Raw genomic sequence first — 11,829 nt, forward strand, 5'->3', positions numbered from 1 at the left:
GTAGGCATGTGAAGGGGGGTCTGGAAATTGAACGGGGAAGTTAAAGTAATGAATGTATGCTGTTCGTGATCTAGTATTCGTTCGAGCATAGGTTCGAGTATTGAATGAGGAAGAAGGAAGCGTATAGGCCTGTTTCATTATCAGCTGGGATATCACCTTGTTACAAGGCGATTGACATGGTCAGACGGTTGAATTACATGATTGATTTCTTCTTCTTGAAGGTACCGTACATGGTTGATAGTTCTGCTTTGATCTGATTTTTGAAACTTTGAAGATAAACACGGAAAACCTTTGAAAAAAGTTTAAATAGAGGTTATATTTACTGTGTACACCATTAGATAATACAAAGTGTTAACTACCTTAATGATGTTTTAAAAGTACGCCATCAACACGTATGGGTCTTTCTCTACTGTCAGGGAACTTAATGACAAATATCTTCCTAGTAAGCTATTTGATTAACGAAATTTATGAAACGTACTCGTTTAACGAATACTGATGGGCTAGTCAGTTGGTGTTTGGTATAGAAAACTATGTCTCGACTTCAGGAGGTGATTTCCGTATAAACTACAATGAGGAAATGTTAAACGGCTCGAAAGAATTAATCGTGAATGTAAATTTTAAGTTGAAAGCTTATAGTGTAATATGTTTAACTTCGCGTTAGGTACAACTTCGCTTTTTACATAGAATTTGGTAGCGGAGAGGAATTTGCACATCTTTGATTACTATAACATGAAATCATTGTGTACAAGTGGTTAAGGTAATGTTTCAAGTCGTGGTCTGATCATGACGTCGTGTCTTCTCTTCATACCGGTGTATAATTTAAGACCTGTGAGGTATTATGCTTTACGTATCACTCTCTTTTTTTTTAGATAGCTCGTACAAAATCTGACGAAGTCGAATAGTCTTACGGATGGCATTTTCGAAACGTCAGGTGTACGTTCTTAACGGGCAATTCCATGTTTCCATTAGCTTCATGGCATATATTTGACTAGGATTGACGATATCTCATGCACAAGAACATTATATCATCCTTATTTGTTCTGTATATATACTGGGGATGCGATATTGGGCTAAACCCTAGGGATTTGTGCCAAAATGGTACTGAAAGTGATAGACACTTAACACCTCAAGTGATACCGAATTCAAGCGTGGTGAGCATATGGTGTAGTGATGTAGTCACTTATGATGTCATGTGGTCAATGGTCAAAACCAAAACTGTTTTGACCATTACAAGCGTTTTTAAATGATAAAAGAACCGAAATCATTCATCCTATGTTCGTAAAGAACTTACATTGGTTAGGCTATAGACTCGGTCAAATTTTACTTCTAAGGCTGCTAGAATTAAACCCTTGATGAGTATGTTTTTGACATTGGCTGTAGATATTTCATACGTGGTGACGTCATATGTTTATAGCTTTAAGGTTAATGTTCATCAATCAAAAAACAACTATTTTTATTCTTGTTACACACACGACAACATCACAAAATGAGTGAAATAATGATTTGAATTTTTAAGATCGTCGTTTATCAAAGGTGACGGAGTAGATTAAGTTCACCATATCACATAACATTTTTTTGGAATGACCCACATGTAAAACTTTACGGCACATGCAATTCAAAGTTGTTGGGTACATCACGAAGTGTGTCTCCGGATTGTAACATCATGATGAGATCTGCAATCCCGTTGATTACCAACATTTTCTGTTTGTAAATGAACGAGCTACGCATGTAAATGAGTGAATGAAAGTACTATAGAAAGTATGGGGTGGAAAGTTTTAAAAACTATTACACTGTCGATTTGCGGATACAGTGGTTACAAGTCTACAAATATCGAGATAGCCAAGAAGGACACCAAGTTTGATTCGTCTATATGTATCGTTTTAGAAAAATCCTCAATCGTCATTTAGAAAATTCTAAGAAATGGCAATCCATTCCTAGTTCTATTCTTCCGTACCATTGAACTCTACAGATAATGCAATACTGATATTTGTCTGAGATCTGTCTCTGAACTTTACACTGAAATGCACTGAAATTTTTTATATTTGTTTTGAACCGTGTTCTGTTTGTTACTGTAATATTTGATAGTTATGTGTTTTGCTGCAGTGAGACAATTTTCCATATTCTTATAGACGAAATAAATCTCAATGTCTATCTAAGAAGTTGCCAATTGCTCGTATCAGTAACTTATTTTGAAGTTCAACACACTTTATGAAGTTAGTATTCTAATGTAAAATTTAAATGGTAAGTTGAGGAGTATTTACACATAAAGACATAACCGCTGGACATAGGCGTGCGAGGCGGGGAGCAGGGGGGGGGGGGCAGACTGCCCCCCAAATTTCCAGAGAACAAGAAACTCGGGCAAAAGTCCTGAAAAATTCGGGCAGACTAAGAGGAGAAATATATATATATATATATATATATATATATATATATATATATATATATATATATAAATATATATATATATATATATATATATATATATATATATATAAATATGCAGTAGCTTGCCCTAATCTTTTTCAAATTTTTGCCCGACATTTCCATGATTTTATTTATTTAGCATCATGGTGCCTGAATCTTTCCGTGTAACACCACCGTAAGCGGAGCTCATCTGGGCTACCACGCTTTTTGCAAGATCAAAGTTTTTTTCTAACTAGCCAACTGTATACCCGGACATCCTCAACATGAGTGTATATAAGAAACATTTTCTTTTGCTTGGTTGGTGGGGGCGGGGGTGGGGGAGTTCCTACAAGCCTAGAAGCACAGGTTTATCATTTTCTTTGTTATATTTTATACTCTTTTGTCAGACAAATTGCAGTCTCACCCGACACAGCGACATTATCCCGCCTACGTGTCGTTGAACAATGTATGTTTTTCTGGAGGTAGCTGAGTACTGTGTTAAAATAATACATACGGTAACTAAACAGGAGCTTAAAAAATATACTGTCCTATTTTTCCCCTTCAAAGTGATGTTACAAGTTTTTCTTCTTCTAATTTACCAACTTTTTGGGGAAGTGTTAATTTCTAAAACGTGAGATTATAAAATAAAGAATGTTTAGATGCAACTTGCAAGGCCTCAGAAGTGCCGTTTCCGGCAATCTGAGAGGCATTTTTTGCCAAAAATTTTCTTGAACGCTACGCTCCAACCGATGGTGGCGCTCCGCTTAGATAGTGTAACGGGAACTTTCGGGCACAAAAATTTCTGCCCCCCAAACTGAAATGGTCCCGTACGCCTTTGCCGCTGGAACCATATGTTACTGATCAATAACACTTAAGTGTTACTGTCAATCCCTTATTTACAGTTGTCCTTGTTTGACATCATATATATAATGTACGATTACCTAATGTATTTGTACTTCACCTGTTAAAATTTTTAACCCAATGCAAAAAAATTGTTTGAGACCAGAGTAGTTCTGAATTCATACTATATTCTACATAAATACTTTTTATCCCTTGGTCGTTAAACAATAGGAAATTATTTTGGGGAAGAATCCAAATTCGGCTGACCTCCTGTCATAGAAAGTATAGGAATAATTCATCAACAGTAAGAACATATTTTCACAATGCTTTTGGTCCCATTCCAAATCTCCCTTCTCGCCACCCCCCCCCCCAAAAAAAACCCCCACACACTATGATGTACTACAATGCAATATAATATGTAAATATATAATGATGTTAGTATATGGAAAACTATGAATAAAATATCAAAACTGCAGAACAGAAGTGTTCACACGATCGAATCAAGACCACCGTATATGCATGATACATATGGTAAGAACTCTGAGCTATTATGTACTTATACTGAAGCTTCATTCATTTGTTCTCATAATGCGACTAATGGTGTTGTACTCGTCCTCAGAATCAGCAAATAAAAATATATATCATGTACTCGTAAACGCAACACGGTATTCTCACTACAAGGCAAAGACGACTATGTCGACTTTTTCATGTTTGTGCGCACTGTCGTATATGTAAACTGGTAAAGAACTGCATATATACAGCACAGACAAATTGTCTCTTATATTGAATGTGTCGCAAGTGGTATGACTGATATACATTAATTATTAATTATTTCACATCTACAGTCAAATAAGTTCCACTTTATGGCTGATTTGTCCTCTTAGGACTCATCAGGTGGAGGTACAAATCGAATCCCGGACTTGTGTCTATGCGGACCCTGTCTCACACCTATGTCTATCAACACAGCAGCAGTGATTCTAATGAAGTGAATGCGTAAACATGCATAATTAACTTCTGAGACTTGCAAAATGCTCTTTTGAATGCACTTGATCTAAGCTTGATATGAATATTAAATTAAGCGATATAAAAAATGTTGTGTTACATTTAAACTTACTTCAGTGAGTCTTGCGCTCCCTGGATGAAAATATATTGGGTTAGAAAAATTACTATATAACAGTCATTGTAAAATGTGATAATTAAAGTTAGTTTCTACTGATATAATACAAACTACAACAGCGGTAGGTCTATTTTTTGATATCATGCATTTTTATGGTTATTTTCAGAATCCTAATGTTGTTGTTGACCACTCTCAACAAACTAACCATATTTTAAATAGCTTCGATACATTGCTTTTATTTAGAATTTCCTTTGCATTTGGCGGTTAAATATTTCACGATCAAGATGGGTTGTTTAGAGTAGTAGAATATTTACGTTTCAACTTCTCAATTGGGGTTAAAACAAAAACAAATTGGAAGGAATTAACTCGCTATAAGTTTACTATGATAGATTACATTTTGTTTTCATGAATCAACAACATTATACGTGTTTCAAACATGATAATATTTCAGTCCATACCCGAAAACGTCGTCAGTACTTTTGTTCCAGGATTGCTTTTTTTTATTACATACCGAAATGCCAAATATATTTTACACGTGGGAACACCTGTATTAGTTTTCCTCTTCGCTTACAGTATTTTGTAGCTAAACACACAAATTGAAGCTTCCGTTCAAGTTCCTGCTATATCATGTGCAGCTCTATTCCTAACTTCAGTGCTCTAGTTGGCGTATATGTGTTATCATGTGGGGTTAGACACGTTTAAAGATTTCTGCAATTCCCGATCGTAACTACCAGTCATTCTGTTACATAAGAATAGCGTGTATGATTTGACAGCTAATCCTCAGACATGTGTCAGCGGTGACCTAAAACCGCATAAAAATCTATACAATTCTGTTTTTTGTTCATTAGGGAGAATGGTTTATGAATAAATTCACATGGTTCATGTTCAGATAAGTGAAGTAGTCAATTTATGATAAATGAAGTTTTCACACACATTTTTTGCTGTTATTTCCGTTTCCGTAAAATCAAGCAGATTATTTCATTTGATAAACGTGTCAGTAAGAAATTTCCAACAATAGCCAGAAGGAATAGAGTAAGCAATCAGCAAAGATAATGTTCAGCTGATGAAGGCAACCTTTTTCTTTTCACCTTCACCTTTTTACCATTGATAATTCAGAACTTCCAGGCACCCCTTTGCATAGTGTCATGAACTATGATCGAGTAATGCAAACAAACACGAACGTTAAGTGAATTCGTCAAGATTACAAATCCTTGATCTTATCAAAGGAGAGAACTGACAATTCAGAAGTTCCAGTCCCTCCTTTTGCATTGTGTCATGACTTGTTATCGAGTAATTCAAACAGATACGAAGGTCAAGTGAAGTCGTCACATTACATGACAAAAATCGAGGACCTTATAAAACAAAGGGAGGAATGTAACTTCGAAAACGAAACTTGAAATAGAAGTATCGTACGCAAAGTGAGGTACCTTGAAAAGCTGTTAACAGTACTTGATATTACGTTTGTGTTACTTTTATTCTCTTTACTAACTTTTTTTCATATCTTGTTGCCTGTTTACGAGACAAGTTTCCAAATATGACACGTGACCATCAAATATTTGACACTGAATTGGCCGATTCGGCACTCAACGTTGGTCTATTTTTTTGGGAAAACCACATGCTCTTGTGGGCGGATGATTGACATTGTATTTAGAGGATTTAAGCAGTATAATTTGAGTATTGTATAAACTCTTTTGTGTATGATAAAAACCAAATATATTTTAAGCATCCTGATGCATGTGTTATTCAATTTCTTCACAATGTTTGCAACACAGCAATATTTCAATATCATACATCTTTCACCAAAAAATAAGGAAGAGAAAGAATAAGATATTATAGTACACACAAATATAAATGTTTTTTGTTACACTTCATTGGTTGCTAAACTTCACACATCGACGTCAAAAGTCAATAAAAACATTAGACTGATTGAAATATAAATTAAGCAAAACGTTTGCATACATATTTTCATAGGGTTTTGTAGGCATATCAGATAACAACATCATCTTTATGGTTAAATATATGCTTTGAGAGCTGGTTGGGATTGTAGTATATTTTCTCGTTCATTACTTACTGAAGAAAGAAGTAATTTGTTGTTTGTTGCATTGATGTCACACCAACTGCTCCACAACTTGATTAATACTCTTAACTTTCAAAAATATGTTTATTCTTAGTGTAGAATAACAAGTTATTGATTTGCTGGCATGCGTAGCTGACAAGATGGCAACAAAGACAACTGATGAAGTTTCACTAGAAAGACACGGTTGTGATTGCAAAGGAATGATGAGCACGTTTCTACTTATACCGGTACAAGGTCCTGAGTAAGAGTATAGTACTAATGCAAGTTATGGGTACAGAAAACTGTCCTCGTATAGGAGTAGGGACTCGACAACTGATATTGCTATCTTACGCGTTTTCATCTAGTTTCGTTTTGTTTCTTTGATATTACGGAATTTTTGAAATGTTCAACCATTTTAAGAAAAAAGTGTCAGGTGATTAGTTGCAATTTATGAAATAGATATGTGAAACGGTTTAAGTTGTTTATACCAATTTTGATATGTTCCTAAAAACAAGCGCTTCCATTTCAACTGTTTCTTTGAGTGTTTACATACAGGCCTTCTTTACTTTGCTTTGATATACAAAATAGATATGACCCTGGGTGAGTGGCGTATAAATAGTTAAGTATTCGTTATCACTAGGTTATATTTAATATATTTTAACGACGGATAGGGGGCGTAGCAACCGTAAGTAAACATGGTACTAACAGTCACAGCTTGGAAATGAAAGATTGCTTAGCAAAGTTTACTTTGGCACACTGTTCTTTGAAGCGTACTCATTGATAAGTTTGATCATGGGTATTAAAATCAATAAAGAAAGCAGATCCAGTTGATGATAAACCAAAGTAGATTAAGTTCACCGATAATCTTTGGTCTACGTGCAAACGAAAAGTTATTTCCATTTCAGAAGTAGAGCTCCCAGGCAGCACCGTTAACAAATATCATCGGAAACCATCCCAAAGAGAGGTAAGATTTTATTAAAATTTGCAAATATAATTTAAGCAGAATTAACTTCATGTTATATTCTACTTTGAATGGAGAAATTGAAACAAACAAAACACGTCGTTTATACACTACACTATTTTTTAATGTCTTTTTTAATATCATATGTTAAAGAAAGTTTAACAGCAGAAACCCTCATCATTATTTCTCGTTTCAATTGGCAGTAATCTATGTAACATATTTGCTATGATTTAAGAAGTTATACCTTAAAACTTTCTCCACAAAAACGAGCTCAACGAACCAGTAAATAATTTAATGAATCGTGTAGAGCCGATTTCTCTCCGAAAGGATAAAGTTGCAACAGGTGTTTAAAGTCAATGATTTCATGGGATTTCTTGTACTAGTTTACGCTTACATTTCAGGTGCTTCTTCCTTGCTGACAAGGTTTTATACATTTCGTGGACGAGTGCTGATTGGGAATACTATGATGGATTTTGAGGTAACGACATTTGTTTCAGCGGAGTGAGCAAAAGGGGAAATGGAGGGGGAGGAGGAAGGGAGTCAGTCTGGGAAATTGTACAGTAGGTTGGGGTGAATTTTGAACTTCACCCGGGGAGAGTTATATTTACTAACACAACGTTTAGAACTAATTATCGACCTAAATTTGTATATTAAACATGCCCCCCCCCCTACGCACAAGTGGACGTATACATTTTATTTTGTGTTCTTGGGGTCAGCAACATGGGCCCAATTGCCAACCATACTCCATCAAAAAATATATCTTCATTTGTCCGCTTCATACCACTACCTAAATTAGTCGTGGGAAATGTTCCCGCCTCTCCATCTTTGAAATCCTGTGCACAGCACTGATTTGTTTAATATTAATATTAGGCATTTAGCTATGCTATACATGGTAAACCATATCAAAGTGCTTACAAGTTATATTACCCCTGCTCAATGATAACCTGTCCCAAAGACAATCCCTCCAGGCGGCAGCAGTTATATACTGCGCCCAATGACAAGTTACCTCACAGGTACCCATTTAACCCCTGGGTGGAGAGAGGCAAGTGAGATAAAGCATCTTGCCCAAGGACACAGCGTAATGAACTAGGCATGAATCGAACCAGCAATCCTTGGATCACGAGTCCGACGCCTTAGCCAATTGGCCACCACGCTCTCGTTTAATAATGTACTTTCAACTTTATGTTACATTATCGCAAAATTGACCAACTAAGCAGAACCTGTAAAAAGAGGACTCGGCGTAATGTGTTCAAAGGTTTCCTTCATCTTGTTTACACTATTTTTGTATTTGTTTTTGGGCACAATACCCCTTTTCGGTGTTCCCGTCTCTAATATGATTTTGCCCACTGCTAATTATACTGCAAAACATATTTCTGTGCCCAAATTAATTAACAAGTGAATGTTCTTTTACAGCCTCCTCATGAAAAGACCGGCTCGTCACTGACAGAGCTAAGTCTGTCCCTTAACAGTTTGGAGAAAGAAGTTGCTACATTTCCAAAGGAGTTGAAATCCATTTTTTTACAGGAGGAAATAGATTTACTATCGAAAAGGAATAAACATTTCGACGAAATTAAAGTTGATATAAAACAAGATATTGACATGTATATTATCAATTTATTGCCGTTATGCAAAGAAGGGTGCATCAACCTCGTTAAGCTGTTCGATAAATACCAGCTTTTGGAGTTTCCTGATTGGCTTGAAAGCATTGAGAAAACTAAGTATGATGTCCAATGCTACCGACATTTTTGCGAGACATTGATCAAGCTTCACGAATTTCTCGCAATATCGTTAGACGAGAAACAAGAGAAAGTGAATATGTTTGCATCTGAACTTGAGCAAGAGGTGGATATTCAAGACAAAGAAGCCCTGTCGTTGGTGGCAAAGGCTGAGAAGAAGAAAAAGCTTGTAACGGTTTCCTCTTTTGTACCCTTTGTTGGGTTATTCCCCGCAGTGGCAATGAAGAAAAGCCTTAAGAAGAATGAAGACGATGCAATGTCCAGAATCAAATTAAGCTATTTAATGAGGAAAATTCACAAGTTGATGACAGATGTTTTGCTTCCGACAGTAATTTCCTTTAAAGAGAACATTCAAGCTACCCATGTTTTTTTCGGTGTTATCGAAGATGAATTAATCATCTTCTCTGATTATGCTCAACAAGCCTCCGTAGTTAAAGAACAAACGAATGCGCACTTCACACTCATGAAGGGGAAGTCAGCCGAAATAAAACGTCATTGTAGATTAGTTGGTAAAATATTATCCATTGTTAAAAGTGACGCAAGTATTCTGAGGATTTCGGAAGAAGAGCTAACACAAATTAATGAAAGGTTTCTGACAATCATGGATAAAACCATAGAACAATTACCGACGAAATACACAGCTTTTATTCGTAGTAAAGCGAATATTGCAATTGCGGTTAATACTGAAACGTATTGTTGATCTTGCTTTGAGCTGGAGAGAGATCTAAGTGGCAATGTGTGTGTGTAGTTTTAGATAATGACCCAATAAACGTTCATTTGTTTCTTTACACTTTTTTTTGCAAATATATGTGAGCCCCGGTACTTTGTCTCAAATGATTGTCAGTCATTGAATCTATTTCTTATGTATTTCTTTTGTATTCTTATCTATTTCTTGAATCTATTTCAATATCATTCACTCAGTGCGTAATCAATACATTAATATTCATGGCAATTTATATTCTTTAATACTTTATGAACGGCATTTATTTAGCTCAATGACAATTTGCGGCACCTTTATATGCATTATTTAAGTAAAAGTCCAAGAAAGGCTTATTTTTCTTTATAGGCATTCTTAGACCAGTGATTGGTTAATCTATGTTTTTTATGTTTTCTTTAACCGAACCTTCACTGTAACTTCCTTAAAAATACATCATTTATCGCATTTGAATATGTAAATTGAAACATAGAATATGAACCATGAATATGAGAATAAAACATAAATCAAAGTTGAAAACGTGCTGAAATGATACGTTATCTGTAAGTATTCGAGAGGCAGTTTGTCAGTACAAGAAAACATCGTTTATACACGATTCTGTATTGCTTTGCTGTGCAAAGTTCATTCGTACTGAATCTTTCACCACTTGTGAATTCATCACAAGAAAATCAATAATCTCACTGAACTTTGACTATACATTAATATGATAGTTAAGACTTAAGGAAAACTGCCACAGTTATATTGATCTTATTTTCTTTTTATAAGTGGTCAACTAAGGACACTCTTTGCAGCCTTAAAATGTTTTTTCTAACATTTTTCAATATCATAAAATGTTACTATTAAGGCATACATAATTGAGAAGCCTTTTGCCCCTAATGATAGAGTTATTCTATTTTTATGCTACTTAACGGATGTTTTTCATAGCATCATGTTTATCACAATATGAAGGTCGAATAACTTTTCTTTACAGATTCCGTTTCTGCTGATAATATTAAACCCTTTCATGGATGTTTGTACATTTGGTTTAAATGTATTATATTGCTTCTTGAAAATAAAGTTACACCTAGTACCATACGGTTTTTCATCTAACTGAGTAATATTTACTCAAAGTAGTGTGGATTTAAGCAAATTAACGATGGCTTTTCATATGTGTATTTGTGCTAAATTAATTTACCTTGTTGTTTACGTTAAGTGTAAGTGACATCCTTTCCTTAGTAGCTGCAAGAACAACAGAAAATAGATCCGACTTATTACATCTACTTGAATGGAATTCTACAAACACAATATCTTAAAATATCCCCACTGAGAGGTTTCAATAGTATCATGATGGTTTTATAACTTTTAATAATGTTTAAAAGAACTATTCGAGTAGCGTAATCAATGTGGGCTGCTGGGGTGGGTCTATGTTGTGTTGTTCTAAAAAATAAAGATTCTGTGAAAATACCAACTCTGTTTGTGTACATTATCAGGGGCTTTCATGCAGAGACTTTGTGTGTAGTTCGATTACAATTAAAGTTTGTATCGACCTTCTTGAGCCCAAAGAGCAACAACAATGAAGCCTTACTTAAAAACATATCTTCAGTAAACTGCCATCATAAAAAATCTCGGGATCTTTGTAGACTGTCAAAACTTGTAGTCGCAAGATGATGTTGATAGTAAAAATAATAATACCTATTTATATAGCACATTATATCGACGGTCTCAATGATGGATGTATTTATTGCCGAATATATATATATATATATATATATATATATATATATATATATATATATATATATATATATATATATATATATATATATATATATTTAAATCAAGTAACCTTCCATCTCATTTATATAAAGAAAAGGATATTTGAGAGAATAAGATCATGAAGTTTAACCATGTGGAAGGCAGCAAATAAGCCATTTGTGCTTTCCAGAGGGGTAACAGGTTAAATGTGGACAAAATGAGGTCAAAAAGCTATTTGCAAAGTATCCTTTAACCAAAAGCGAGATG

General features: G+C 34.8%; 1 protein-coding gene across 1 annotated transcript; it reads left to right on the forward strand.

The window, feature by feature from the left end:
* Window positions 1-7,183: 7,183 nt before the first annotated feature.
* Window positions 7,184-11,434, forward strand: LOC139983692 (uncharacterized). The gene is made up of 3 exons (XM_071997423.1): window positions 7,184-7,380; window positions 7,779-7,855; window positions 8,791-11,434. The coding sequence occupies exons 2-3, from the start codon at window positions 7,841-7,843 to the stop codon at window positions 9,811-9,813; spliced, it is 1,038 nt and encodes a 345-aa protein (XP_071853524.1). The 5' UTR covers window positions 7,184-7,380; window positions 7,779-7,840; the 3' UTR covers window positions 9,814-11,434.
* Window positions 11,435-11,829: the final 395 nt, after the last annotated feature.

The sequence above is a fragment of the Apostichopus japonicus genome, chromosome 16, assembly GCF_037975245.1.
Source record: "Apostichopus japonicus isolate 1M-3 chromosome 16, ASM3797524v1, whole genome shotgun sequence".
Lineage (NCBI taxonomy): Eukaryota > Metazoa > Echinodermata > Holothuroidea > Aspidochirotida > Stichopodidae > Apostichopus > Apostichopus japonicus.